The sequence below is a fragment of the Echiichthys vipera genome (assembly GCF_963691815.1).
Source record: "Echiichthys vipera genome assembly, chromosome: 7".
Lineage (NCBI taxonomy): Eukaryota > Metazoa > Chordata > Actinopteri > Perciformes > Trachinidae > Echiichthys > Echiichthys vipera.
This window is the reverse complement of record NC_139832.1, coordinates 20,375,016-20,390,467: the sequence shown is the minus strand read 5'-3', so window position 1 is coordinate 20,390,467 and position 15,452 is coordinate 20,375,016. Positions and strand designations below refer to the sequence as shown.

The window sequence follows — 15,452 nt, the reverse complement described above, 5'->3', positions numbered from 1 at the left end:
TATTTATTTGCTTCCGCCCAACACGCTTAAATTCCAACTCATAACAGGCCTTTGGAGATGGCCAGTAATACTTAAAAAGCATCTTCTCTATTGTCGCATTCAGCACAGAAACCTAAACTGTTGCTGGTTTTCTTCCAAAACTACAGAATGTTGTACGTTGCCCTTCTCACTCGCTTTCCCACTTTCTCTTACCTCCTTTGTGGTCTCACACATATCTCCCTTACTACAGGGAGATGTGTCAATAAAAGTCTTTTTTTTTCCTCTAATGGATTCCCACTCATCCCTGGTCTTTTCCTAAGGCTTTGCTGTTTCTGAGGCTGATACTCTCCCATCTTTGTGTTCCATCTCTCCGCCAGCCTGACCAGCTGACTCTGTGGGTTTTCTGATGGGTTCACACGGGTTAAAAGCTTTGATCATAAGCAGTGTGAGGCAGGTCCGCTGTGGGCTTTAACTCTATGACCTTTTGCACCATGCAGTTGTTGTCCTCTTGCCTTTGAGTAAACTATGTACTACACCTACACATAGTCATTTACAGTGGGTTTTCTCTCCTATAAAGGTAACCGCACTGATGTTAGTTATCTTAGCTACATGAAAAATTGAGGAATGTGAATTTATTGCATGTGCCTTGGGATGACTCTGGGTCTGATTTACTTTTCATACGGTAGATTGTGAAAAATAAAGATAAAAAAGAGACACTTGTAAAAGTGAGTGCACCTGTCACCTTTTGGATTTACATTTATTAAAACTCAGTGTTACTTATTTAAATGAATAGTTACACAGTCTCTATGTCAGTGTTAGATGAGGAGATTGACATTACTCAGTAATAGACTGATACTACTACATGTAAGGTAAATATGTGGTTAGCCAGTTAGCTTAGCTTTGCTTAGCACAAATACTGGCTACAGGGAGAAGAGCTAGCATGGAGTGGGGTCAACCCTATGTTCCCCGGGTCCTATTTCCCTGGTCGCATAAGCATTTGCTAGGGAATTCAGCACTGATTGTAGAAAAAATAACAGACCGTGGAACAAACAACCCTTTCTGTGACAAGCAGGGAGCATCAGAACTTTTTTCAAAATTAAGGTCCAATGTTCCCTAGGAACATATTTACGCTCTCTAGTCCTGTCATCAGCGTAAAGGTAACCAACGGAAACACCAGGAAGTTACCTTGTCCATCCAAGAAATAAGGTAGTTGCTAGAGCTTACCCACCAAACAAGCATATCTGGCATAGCCTACTTCGTAAGAGTCAACACCTCAGTTAGCAGTTAACTATGAAGGGTTAGGGTCGGGGGAAAACACAGGTTTAAAGTTACATCCTGTCATATTATCGATCTGTGTGTTGACAGCTATGCAATATGCCTGTGTCGTTTGGTGGGTATGATCTGGCATCTACCAAGAAATAACTACATAAAAATTGTTTGTTTTTACACTTCGGTTTTTGTAAAGATTAAACAAATTAGATCTGTGTAGGTGGATTTTGTTGCTTTCGGACTGAGCCAGGCTAGCTGTTTCCCCCTGTTCACACACTTTTTGCTAAACTAACTGGCGGCTGGCTTTCGCTTCATATTCATCTACTCCTATCTAACTCAACAACAAATGAGCGCATTTCCCAGTCTGTAAGTTTAGCCAGACATTTCCCTTCAATGTTTATCTGTTGTTGTAGCATAAATGGCTATGAAATTGGCCAAAACAAAATATTACAGCTTACGCAATCTGTGTTAGAGCAAATTGTCAGGCATCTGCTTAATCACATTTTGAAAACATGAGCCAGCTGTTGGTAATCCATAACACATTGTTAGGATGTGAATAGTTGGCTCTTATCTTGTCGTGCCTGTTAAAAGGCAGGTTTTACAACCACCATTTCTATACTTTCTCAGAGGACGGGATCACAATAGCTGCAGTGGATAAGACGGAGAAAAGATAGGTGGTGAATTTATGGTTCATCACGCACAAGCTCGATTAGGTCCAGCGGTCAATCAACAAGGACACAGTATGTACATCCATCTATCAAACCTGTAGAAAGATATATGCAGACTTTTAATAGGATTGAGTTCTTTAATAATTTTAGTCTGAAGGCTTTGAAGGCAGTTATATTCTCTGATTGGTACCTTGAGCTCATTTTCACTTCCATTATAAGTCTATCAATGTGAGGCAGGATCTTGATGAAAGGCTCTCTGCAGACAATTGATCTCAGTAATGATGAAGAGGAGGGGATAGGTCAGACATGCCACTTCTTCTTTACAGGATTTTCTCAGAGGTGCTCGGTGGAGTGTGAGCCAGTCATGGCGTTACGGTTTGATGGACTAGTTAGATGTGTCATGTGATGGATTGTTCTTTAAATGCTGTTGGAAAATGGTGCGATGTGCATGAGCCAATTATGCAAAAAAGCCTGTTTGTACCCAGAGAATAGAGTACTTTCTCCAAACGAATTAATTCAATTTCTCTCTGAGCTCTTTCTACTTTATTTTGCCACAAACCTTCTTTCACAACATCCCAGCGGATGTAAAAAAAACAAGCAACAAAAAACATTTTAGATTGAGGTTTTATTCTCAGTCAATTCAACCTAATCAAAGTGTAGAGGGGTAAAAAAAAAAAGGCAGGCACAGAAACAAATAGAGATCGGTAATTGGCCTGTTTTGCATTTCATCTCCAAGGATATTTCATTCACATGACTGGCTTATAAAAGCTAAATTGTTTCAATTCTGAACTGATTGCGCCTCAAAACACAAAGGGGTAGAAAAAGAAAACATTACCCTCATGCCTCCTACGGGGCTGTGCTAAACCACTTACTTCAAACTAAAGTGCATTATAAACCAAAGACACAAATGTGGAATGCCTTAGTTTTCCTGCATAATAGAGCTTTTGCACCCAGGGAACTGTTGCCCGGCTAGTAATTGAACTTATGCTTTTGAATGGTAGACATTTTAACCATGGGCATATTAGGGAGGATGCACATGTTTGTTTATTCAAAAAATAATAGACTTGGGGTTTATGTTGTCCCTCCCAGTAATGTGTCCACAGATCGTCTCTAGAGAACTTCCTGTTTGCTTGCTACCTGTATACTTGTTTGCTTTCCCATTTCTTTTCCTTAGAAAGTCAGAGCAGTTGGAAAAGTAGGTCAAGAGGAGGAGCAGTGGGTTACAAATGTGTGCTGAGGTGCAATCAAAGGATTGTTTTCTCAATACTGCCCAAAGACTTTATTCGGCATAGCAAAGGGGACATTTCAATGTGCAAGTGCAGCACAGGACTGCAAATGAAACACCGCCTCTATCCTCAGCATGGACATATGGATGTGGTTAAGGTGGTGGTGTCTGAGTGTGTGCTGTGTCTGGGAAGAGTCAGGATGACATATCTGTATGTCACAGGGCCAGGTATGAGTATGCATGGGAACCATGCCAGGCTGACGTCAACACTTTCAGAGGCCTTCACCAAAACATGAAACACACATGCCACCTTGTTGCTCTACGGACAGTGTTTTCATCACAGCAGGAACAAAGCTGCTTTGCAGAATCAAAGGTACTGCAAAAATCAGCCAAAAACAGCACAGGAATTAGCTCAGAGGAGATCTGGTTGTTGTGTGGTAGAGAACCTGGCGCAGTGCCCTTGTGCATATCACACCCAATTTTGGATGACCTGTTTGCTCTAAAAATAGAGTTAGCTTTTCTTCCAGTCTTTCCTCCAGAGTGCTCTAAGTTAACTTTGAGGTGGTGTCTCGTAAGCCCACGCTTGGGCCAAAGAGGCGTCTTGAGAGCTTGTAAGAGAGCCCCGTAAATCCAAGCTGGATCTCCCTGAAGCAGTGATTGAGATGTATTAACACAGCTAGCCTCTCTGGCAAAGTCTGCACAAAGTATAGCCCCTGGGCCTCACAGACCACTTCATCTCTTTGTAGTTTTTGCTCACCTGCTTATATTGAAAAGTGGCCTCAGGACCTTACTTCTTCCACTCCAGCGATTTTAGGGATTGACTTAAATTGCACATTGAAACCCGGTGTCTGAGATTTGAAAAGGATAATCTGCATCCATCCATCGCTCCATCCATCCCAGGAGTTCATATGAAGTTCACATGACAGGTTTTTAGGGCCCTTTAACACCTATAATTCAGAGACAAAGTTGCAACATTGCTCACACTGTACTTTGCCAAGCGCAGCAAACATTGTAAAAATACTTTCTTGTGCTAAATATTTATGCTAAATGCAGCTAACTGGCTGCTTGCTGTAGCTTTATATTTGCACAGATATCAGAGTGCTGTCTATTTCCTCATCTAACTCTTGGCAAGAATGGAAATAAGTGTTTTTCCAAACATGTTTCTTTATATATTATTTTAACCTGTATAAAAGGGTCTAGCTCACCATGTTTTTATGGTTGTGTTTTTGTCTGTGGTTAATCCCACAATCAACAGGAACAGATGCAGCATTTTTGTGTGTCACTGAGGGCTAATTATATTATTCTTTGTTTGACAGGAAGTGGGGCTTATTTATTTCTATTTTGTTTTTACTAGACCATTTAAACAAAATGTTTTGCTTCATGACCCATGTGCTTTCTGTTCTTGCTTTTCACTTGAACTGGCACAGTTTCAGTCACTCACTTGTATTTTCACATGACAAAACCCCATTTTAGTCCTATTTTTGGAACCATGCACCATTTTATCAGTTTTATCTGTATATACCAACATTAATTCCTTTCCTGTTTTTTAATAACATTGAGATAACTGTGATATTTTTTGGCACAGACTCCATTGTTTTGTATTCAGTAGCCTAGCTGTGTTTTTTTTGGTTGTTATGTTATGAACATCCGTTGTCACAATGGGTTTCCAGCTAAAGTGCATTCATATTGCTGAATGGTTGAAATGGTTCACCCATAATGTCCCTACAGAACCTTGGTTTTATTAGACTTAATTTAGTCTTATTAAACACCATTTGAAATTATTTCTATATATTGTTACATATAAAACAGGCCTATATTACATTAATGTATGCTGTCTTCCCTTGGAATTCATGGGAACCTTTGAGAAATGGTGATGTGCATTGGAACAATGACCTTTTGTTGCCTAGCGACCGACAGGTTGTTGTCAGGCCTCCACTGAAGGTTTTGACAGAGCTGACCTTATACCCGCGGTCACTTTTCTTTTTTTCATGTTTGTGATATTTAGAGAAAATGAGCACTTAGTATGGTTGGAGTGTTTGAATTTATTTGGCTGTAAAATCAAGAAATCATTTTGAAGAATTCTTCTTTTACTTTTTAGGATAGGCTAACGCACTTTATAAAATATATATATATATACTATATACGTATATCTACAGTATATAAACCTGTTATGTTCAATTGTATTGTATTTTCAGCCTATTGTGTTTTCCCCGGCCATTGCACAAAGCAAATATTGTAATTAGCTATCATAGTGTTGTCAGGGTGTTGTCTCCTGTGTTTCCAGTCTCATTTCCTGTTGCCTTAGTGTTAGGCTGCAGCTCGTTACATTAGAAGTGATCATTAGCAGACAATAAAGCTTTTCCCCTGCAGTCAGATGTCCCCAGAGATTACTTCACAGATACAATCAGTGAATGACAATGGACAGAAAAAGAAATCAATAGTACACCCCCAAAGCAGTAGTGGTATGAGGTCTATGATCACAGATGAGACATACTCGTGCCCCTTCCTTGGTCTATGGAGATGAAGAAAGATCACATCTACTGGAATAAAAATAATGTGAGGTTAGCCTGTGTTGCCTTAGGTTAAGGTTTAAATAATAAAAAGGAATTAATCTAAGAAAACATCAAGGACTAAGGTGCCCTGGAGATTTAGATCCAGTCTGCTGAGACTAATGAAATCAACTGTTGCTGCATAGTCTTTGTATTGATAACCAATTTTGTTGCATTCTGTGGTACTGAATAATATCCCGTTTTTGAGGCACAATACAAGTTAATAAGTCAGGACATCAGTGGTTGTGCTGTGCAGATTTGTGAAAAACTTCAAGTTGGATTTCCAACATGGGCACATTAAGAAAGGTCAGTTGGTCCCAACACTAGAACATGCTTGCGGGGAAATTCGTCAAGTCATTTTTCAATGCTTCACCAGCAAAGTATTAAAAAACCAAACACACTATGAATATTTCATTAGCACTCCCACACAGCATTTGGGAAAAGTGTTTAATATTGAGTATGTAAAATGATGAATGGAATTGGAATAGTTTGTTTTGATATGTCTATGTAGGCCATGGAGGAAAAATGTGTGGATGAATGCAAAGCTCTTGTAATTTTAGCTTAATTTATAAACAATTGATGAAGTGACTCAGTGTGAATGTTATGGCTTAAATTAAAGTTAGTGTGCTGTTTTTTTTCTTCTTGGTTGACTTAAAATGTGGTTTAAAGAGTAATTAACAAAAAATTAGCACTGATTTGATTTGTTCCCTCAAATAGATTTCCTAAAATATCAAAGCTGGCAAAACTATTTTTTTTTTTTCATGTATCAAAGCCACTCTGCTTAACACTTCCTAAATTGTCCTTGAATACTTATTCGTTTCAGGTGGCATTATGCAGCTGTACTGTAATGGCTATGTAGGAGTCATTTTATTCTTGAGAGTTGAAGTGGAATCCCTTTGATCAAATTCCATTCAGAATTACTGTAAAGGTCCAAGAGTCATAAATATTAGAACCACCCAGAAAACTAGGTTTGGCTTGATGCTGTCATATGTGAAGTACATTTTCTCCTTTCCTCTCCAGTGGATTGAGGGTTTGATCACTCTTTCTGTTTTCTTTGTCCTGCAGAGAAAGAACGTCCACCTGCTGCTGAATGTGTTTTTGCTGGCAGCCTGGGGAGCTGTCCTGTTGGCCTGCCGCTTCTACTGGATGGGTAACAAACCCCCCAACTTCTCCAACTCCGACAACCCGGCAGCCGACTCACCCTCCCTCCTCACCAGGACGCTAACCTTTTCCTACCTGCCTGCCATTAACTTTTGGCTCCTCCTTTGCCCGGACACGCTCAGCTTTGATTGGTCAATGGACGCCCTACCGTTGATCAGGAGCCTTGCTGATTGGAGGAACTTTCACACAGTAGTTTTCTACCTTGGATTGCTCTTGCTGGCTTGGTTCAGCCTGTGGACACACCAGACAGCTAAGGGCAAGGAGACCAATGGCAAAGCGCATCATTACACCAATGGCAGAAATGGGAACAGTAATGGACACAGTTACCAGTATAACAATCATGAACATATGAACAATGCCCACACAGATGTTCACATTACCAGTGCGCAAAATGGTACCAAAAAGCACTATGAGAGCAGGACTGCACTGCCCACCACTGAAAATGTTGCGGTGTTCTCCCTAGGCCTGTTGGCTATCCCTTTCCTACCCGCCACAAACTTATTTTTCTACGTGGGGTTTGTCATTGCAGAGAGAGTACTGTACATCCCCAGCATGGGTTTTTGCTTGCTGGTCGCAGTGGGGATGAGATCTCTGTATGTCCGTCTACGACGCAGGTCCTTCAAGGCAATGTTGGTGTACTGCAGTGCTGCCGTGGTTCTTCTTTTCAGTGTCAAAACCGTTTTGAGAAACAGGGACTGGCAGAATGAAGAGATGCTCTACAAGTCAGGGATTTATGTCAATCCTGCTAAAGGTAAAGCTCTTTCATTCAAATCAGCATGCACACAGGTGCACAGACACACTTTTTGTGCTATAACACGCATCCCTACACCAATAATGTTTCCCCCCTCCCCCCATTATATTTTGTTGTCTGAACAGTGAGCGAACTCTTAGGCACGGTTTAGAATGTTTTTATGTGTGGTGTCTCTCTGCTGCTGCCCTGAATAATTCAATGACAAGCTGCCTCAAAATGTCTTCTCTTCTTCACTCAGCCTTACCAGAGAAAATGCAAGTGTTCACAAGTTGAACTCAGTGCCTCAGAAGCAAAATGAGTCTGGTGTGAGTTGTATTATTCTAGGCTTAATGTGTTCTTACACTTGATTTTACTGTTCTGGGAAAACATCAAAGTCGAACTTCTTTAACACACATCTTCTTAGGCTCGGCATGCAATCTGTTTAATGACACCAGATGCCCTGTCTCACTTGGAAGGCAGCCATCACATGTCTCTGATTGGCACCTGTAACAGCAGATTAAATATTCAGTAGCCCTCACATTCAAGGTCATCAGACACAGATTCCTATCCACAGCAAAGTTCTGAGAGGTGCTGAGGAGGGATGCAGGGCAGGGTACTCGCAAGGCTGCAGCAGCAAGACATGTTGTGTTAGCTAATTTCCCTTTCAGATTCAGAGTGGAGCTGAGGCGTGACAGCTGTTTGTTTTGGCAGGATATCAGGCAGAACAAAGCAGCAGCAATGTCCCCAACTCACATTCAATCATAGCCAATATAAGTTTTAAACAGATCCCAATCTCAAACACCGACACACTCATTAGATTGCTTTAACTGAAGTTTCAGGATGCACAAAGCAACTCTTTACTGTAAAAGATACTTCATAAATTGATCTGTGAATAACTGGAAGGAAAGTTGAATGAAAAGAAAAACGCTTGGGTTATTTTTCTACTTTCCTCTGTTTGTACTGAATATTCTTCTGGGATTCCATAGATGTTGTGATTTTCAACAACTAAATACTAGAAATACAGTATATTGCTTAAAAGCAAGCTGTATATTTTAGCAATTTCAACATTGTAAACAAAAACAGCGCAGGTCAGGATTTTATCTTCCTTTTCCATGTGACTTGTGGTCCAAGACGAAACAATATAACACCATAGATGCACAAGAATTATAATTAATACATTTTTGCAGAATATAAATAATCTTATAAAAGAATCAATGATGATATTATGTTATTATGCACCCGGCACTGGATACTATTTTACAGCCAATTAATTTCTTTTTGCTCCATCGCCCCCTCAAACTCGAAAGTCTGCACAAAAAATACAAAAGCTCTTAGCAACCTTATTTCACCTGTCAGCTGCTGCACTCAGCCATTCAAACACCATTTGCCATTAGCTGTACAATAGCACTGTGGTGGTCTTCTTTTCATACACGCTGTCATAGGAATGACTGGTGCTTTTGGCACAAACCTCCCCTGGTGCGTCATCTCTCTTTACCTATAGAAACAAAAACCCTAAACCTGGGTCAGTAAGGGGGGTGAGAATAACTAGGAAAATGATTACTTGCCATAGAAAAGTTCTCTCCTGCTGCTCGAATCTAAGAGATTGTTAAAACGTTCCTAAAGAAGGTTGCAACAAATGTTCTTATGTTTGATTAACCTTTTCTTTTGTAACCTGACAGCATGGGGCAACCTTGGAAATGTCCTGAAGAGCCAGGGCGAGATGGAGGAGGCTGAACAGGCGTACAGAAATGCCCTCTATTACCGCAGCAACATGGCTGACATGTTGTATAACCTGTGAGTTTAATCATATTTTTGTGTGGTAATTTGTATTTTCTTATCCTTAATCATTTGCCTTTTGAGTATCTGTTGATGTTACGGTGTGCCTCGCAGGCTTTTGTACTTGTATACTTTATATACTTTGTATCCTTATTTTTCACTTTGTATAAGTGTTTTCCACTCCTAGCTGTTACAATGACTTGAGTGCAAAAAAATGTACAAGTTTGTCCATTGATCAGCACTGTTCTCACAGAGGAAGTGTCATCTTGTCTTGTATTCCCCAGAGGGCTGTCTGTCTGACAGGGTTATTAACGATGCTGTTTTAGCCTGGGGGGGGGTACATCCACCGCCAGCACTTAATGTGTGCTCAAATATCTGTGGTTTTCTAACATCTGAATCTTTTTCTGCCCTTTCATCAGCTGTCTCTGTCCTTGTCTGATCCTGACAGACGCTTTTTTTTTTTACTTCAAAACATCTCTTTTGAGCGCTTTAAAGCTTGACTGCATTTTCCTTTGTCTGTTCCAGAGGTTTGCTGCTGCAGGAGAGCAACAAGTTCTCGGAGGCACTCCACTACTATAAGCTGGCCATTGGCAGCAGACCAACCCTGGCTTGTAAGTACAGCTATTCTTTTTTATTGACAATCTTATGGTTGTGGCCGTGCAGTGTCCAGGCAACAGTGGACACAGGCTGTGGCTATGTGAAGGGAGAGTAATAGGTGGCAAAGGGCAGTGGGTATATGACTGAATTCAACATTCATCACAGCTGTCTAACGGGCTTTCAAAGCTAAGGCATTTCAACGGGGCAAGCAACTGAATGATGTCATTTATTATGAATTCAGGCCAAGATATTCTTGTTTCCCTTTATCCCTCCTACGTTCAGTGCATTTACTTCTTTCTCTCAGTTTTCAGCACGCCTCTCCCCTTCTCCTTTGCTCATCACTCTTCCACCCCATGAGAATTCGCCATCATTTCCCGGCTTTTGCTGGAATTCAAATTCCCATACACTGTCATCTTCAGCAGTGTGAATAGAACAAATAGCTCACATCCTTACCTGATCATGCAATAAATTAGCTCCCCATTGTTCTAGGCGTCACTCAATGACAGATAAACAGGGAATCTTAAACGTTTCTGCCTTTCTTCTCCCATATTAATTATCGACCTAATCAAGATCACAGTTAGGCTAGAAAATTTCCATTCAGCATGCAATTATCCAATCAGTTATAGCCGATAACAAGGTTAATTAATTACCTCAAGCAGCAGACATGTTTAAGGCAGAGTTAGAATGTGACAGTTAAAAGCGTTATTCAAGGTTGAGCCATTACTCACTGCCTAATTGGGAGCTAACTAGTGCACACTGTAGCATGTTTTTATTTAATATGCATAGCTATGCTGTTTTGTGACGAAGTGCTATTGATTTCTGTCACTTTTCTTAACAGACAATCAGTTTAGAAGGCTGATGAAATTTTTTCTTTTGTCTCTGTGTTTTTTCTGTTCAGCTTTCAGTGCGGATCGATGCGATGGGGGGAAAAAAAACTATATTTTGACCATCTAATGCAACACCATGTAACACAGATAAGACTGAGGTGTAAAGGATATGGAATAAAAAAGTGAGCTTTTAAGATAACACCTTCCAAAGACAGAAGAGACAAAAGATAGCTTGTTTAATGGAGGAGAAAAGGCTGTTTTTTTCTCAACCACCTCCTTTCAAGTTGATTACACATCAACACCCCATAGAAGAGCCTTCCAGATTGATCTTCTGTATCAAGTTAATTTATTCCAACAGCCTGACTTGATAGGGAGTTGTTTAGAGAGACAGGTGTTGATTGTTGATTGATTATTGGATGTTGTCTTTGACCACTCAAGTAAAAGTTTAACAAGCATCAAAAGTGTCCCACAGGATGCATGCAAAGGTCGAACTCACAGTAAAGCATCAATAAGACCAACAGGGGTTTATGCACAATATATAATATTATACTGTACACTGGCAGGGTGAATGCAAATGTTTGTGAACCTCTTTCAGCAACACACAATGTCTCTACTGCTATTGTCTCCCAATCAGCCTGCAATTTTCATGCAAGACCCCATCACACTGCAAAACGGGTTACACAGTTCCTTGAAGCTAAGAATATTGAAACAGTGAAATGGCATGCCTATAGTCCAGATCTTAACCACATAGAGAATCTCTGGAAAATCCTTAGCAACAAAGTAATGCACAAAAAAAACACTACAGTTACAAAACTGTGGAAGGGACTGAATATTGCAAATAGATTTTCAGGCTCTTTTCTTTAATGGAGCTCTCATGTGGCCTCATGCATGAATGTTTTCTTATTTTTCTCTGGCCTTTCAGTATATCATTACAGCTCTCCACCACTGAGTGAGTGCATGTCAGTTACTGGTTATCACAAATTAAAAGTTGGATTCATGTTAAAAGGTAATACTGTCTGCAGACTTATGAACTTACTTACTCTCTATATATATAATAATACCTATGCCACCTCCAGCATCAGCTTGATCCTACCACATACCCACCGCTTAAACCATTAAATTATTAAATTCATATATAATTAAGTTTGTTAAATAAGTAATTTATCTCACCTCATTAAACACATAACCTACATAAAACATGAAAACCTAGTTAAATCAACAACAGCAACAGTTGTTAGTGGTGGAGGAAGCTGCAGGAGTAAACACTGTTGGCATGAACGTATCAGCAGAGTAACGCCGAGAAGAGTCAGGTTCTAATGGCCACACTGTACACCTACATAAATCTGTTAGGACATTACAAGTCAGCTGATCAGAACTAACACTATTCTTGATGTTTTGTTTTCCCAACAGCGGCCTACTTGAACACAGGAATCATCCTGATGAATCAGGGTCGTCTGGATGAGTCCAAGCGCACCTTCCTGACTTGCGCTGACATCCCGGATGAGAACCTGAAGGACCCCCACGCCCACAAGAGCTCAGTCACCAGCTGCTTGTACAACCTGGGCAAGCTGCTCCATGAACAGGGACACCAGGAGGTAATAAACCAAACTGCAAAAATATGTATTGTATTGTATTTGTCAAAATATTTAATTCTGCTGGGCACTTTATTGGCAGGGTTAGTACTGTTGATGGCACTTGATAGCAACAGTTGGATGGAGTAACCAATATAAACTTCAGACTTGGTTAAGTGCTGAGTTAGACTCATTACCTTAACTGACATTTATTTTAGTAAGTTGAGGCCGGATGATACATCATTGTTAGTGAAGGCTCCATTTCTCACCACAATATAAAATAAAATGTGCTGTTGTTTATATGCATAAATCTTTAGTCTCACATTTATGTATTTTGCAAAACATCTGCAAACACATTTTGTGTAAGAGACACCCCCATAGTTCCAATAGCAGTTCAAAGTGTGCTACTGTATGTGTAGTGCATTCTGGACAAAGTAAAGCCATAGTGAATTAAGATAAGATGCAGGCCCTTGCCGAAGGAGAGAAAATGCTCAGTTTTATATGGACATGTTCCAGAATTGCCTGTGTCATAGGGGGACACAGTGTTTGAGCAGATAATCCTCACGGTGTTTCAAACAAATGCACTCTCTTTCACGCCCCTAAAGACCCAGTGCTGGCTTAAGTAAGTGGTTTTCCAATGCTGCACATTTATATTGGTCATAAGCACTGATGCTGCTGATTCAATCAGGATTGAAGAGGCAGTACTGCAGATTCAATAAGGGCTTTTATAAATAGTTGGCATGCTAGAGAAAGGGAGCATTCCCACTTCCTACGACCTCTAACCGCAACATTTGCTGCGGCAATAAAGTAGTTCCAGCTCCTACCATTTAAATTCTGCGGGACTCTGAGGTGATCACTGGACCTACACTCTATACATACCAGAGTCAATACGTGACGCTCTAGTCATGTTAACAGCCGTGACACTGAGGATAGACCCTTTCTGCTCGACTCTGTATGAACCAGCCTCCGAGCAACCTCCAATTCCACGCTGTGTATTCAGAGAGTGTCAGAGCCCCGGCTGCAGGGGAGGAATGACTAGTTACCACAACGGCAGTCTCTCTGGCAGGGTCTCTCCACTCTCTAATGCAAACATCCCCCCTCTTTTTTTATTTGTTTCATTCACAGGAGGCCCTCACAGTGTTTAAAGAAGCAATACAGAAAATGCCAAGACAATTTGCACCACAGAGCCTCTACAACATGATGGGTAAGAGCTGCTTTTGTTTCAACACTACAAGCATAAACGCTGTTGTTTTTAAGTCCAGGAAAAATAACAGACAATGGAACTGAGGTTTAACGGTTATTTTTTGGAGTATTTTGGAGCAATTGGCTGCTGTATATCATTCATAGTGGTTAATGGTGGTGGACAAAATACTTTGGCTTGTCTGTATTTCTTTAAACCAATGACAATTGTCTTAGGCGGAGTTGAGCGGATGGTGCCGTTGCAAAATAGATAGTGGAGATAGCACAAGGCTTTATCCCAGCACTGTACATCCAGTGAGCCAAACTATTCTGACACCGATTAGACGTTTTTTTTGACAACCTACTTTATTCTGGCACTCCTAAAACTTTTTGCAGCATGGAGGCTCATTAACCACTGTGAAGCAGGAATATCCCAGACTTTTGTCAATTTAGCCCCAAAACGCAGTTTAAAAATCACTTGGATAAGTTGAAGTTGGCACAAAACTAATAGAGCGATTGTTGTTTGCGATTGTCGTCTTCGATGTCCATTCATGATGAAATATTTCTCTCCACTATTTCCATGTGCAGAAGAGAAGATGTCAGACATGTGTCATAGCGCTAGTGCTGTGAGAATTCAGAAGATGTTAAACTCGGGTTCACATTTCCAGTTGAGAATCCTAAACCTGGCGCTTACAGAAAGCCCCTGCTTATAAGATACCAAGATAAAAACTAGGTTAAGCTCACTCTAGCTTTCTGCAGCCTAGTGTTTAGGTAAAGCCAGGGCTATGACATGCTGCAAAAAGTTTTAGGAGTGCCAGAATAAAGTAGGTTATCAAAAAAATTGTCTTATCGGTGTCGGAATAGTCTGGCTCACTGGATGTACAGTGCTGGGATAAAGCCTTGTGCTCCTAGATCTCCACTATCTATTTTGCAACGGCACCATCCGCTCAACTCCGCCTAAGACAATTGTCATTGGTCTAAAGAAATACAGACAAGCCAAAGTATTTTTTCCCCCCTTTCCCAGAATGATAAGCCGGTGTAGCCAGACCATACTCGAGCATTGACACAGCGCTGTGGAGACTAGTGTCAGATAGACATCTAGAAAACAACCATTTTCGTATATCACTTTATATCATTGATATCCTTCTTTCATAAATGTAACTTGAATGAATGTTTTGAGACAGTAGTAAGCTTTACAGTATCATGTTTAACAGAATAATTTGCTTTTCACTGCAAGAACAAGCCAGCTTGTTAGATTACAGCTGTAGAACAGCTGCTTCCAGGCTCATTATAGCTACTTTCTCTTAGCTTTTTTACATTTTTTTCTCTCTGTCTCCCTCCTGCTTTCTATCTCTCTCTCTCCCTCTCTCCCTCTCTCACACACACACACACACACACACACACACACACACACACACACACACACACACACACACACACACACACACACACACACACACACACACACACACACACACACACACACACACACACACACACACACACACACACACACACACACACACACACACACACACACACACACACACACACACACACACACAGCTACTTACCCAAACACACACACAAACGAAATCTGGGACGTCTGTAATCCAGACTTGGTAGTGGTGCCACAGGTTCACTTATGTGTAGGCAAAATTCAATTTGACAGAGCTGCCGAGATTATGTCAAAATGTTGATGAAAGCTCCAGTCACTGTTCAGGAGAAGCACTGAGCCAGAGATATGTGATTTCTGCATTTTAGCCTTGTTTCCTCGCTGAACTGATTTGCACATTTGGCACACCTGCTCACATCTATCTCCAGTTTTCGCTCACTGTGCTGCTCTCATGCTGTTTGTCAGACGCCAAGGAGCAGAGGCTTTCATCAGCAGCAGGCCTGGGTGGTAATCTGCGCCCTGCTG

At 40.8% G+C, this 15,452-nt stretch overlaps 1 protein-coding gene across 1 annotated transcript in view; it reads left to right on the top strand.

The window, feature by feature from the left end:
* Window positions 1–15,452, top strand: part of tmtc2b (transmembrane O-mannosyltransferase targeting cadherins 2b) — a 92,091-nt gene that overhangs the window by 54,550 nt on the left and 22,089 nt on the right. Inside the window, exons 3-7 of the mRNA XM_083915960.1 lie at window positions 6,756–7,602; window positions 9,261–9,375; window positions 9,883–9,968; window positions 12,192–12,376; window positions 13,478–13,556. Coding sequence (XP_083772086.1) covers window positions 6,756–7,602; window positions 9,261–9,375; window positions 9,883–9,968; window positions 12,192–12,376; window positions 13,478–13,556 — 1,312 coding nt within the window. The remainder of the gene's footprint in view (window positions 1–6,755; window positions 7,603–9,260; window positions 9,376–9,882; window positions 9,969–12,191; window positions 12,377–13,477; window positions 13,557–15,452) is intronic.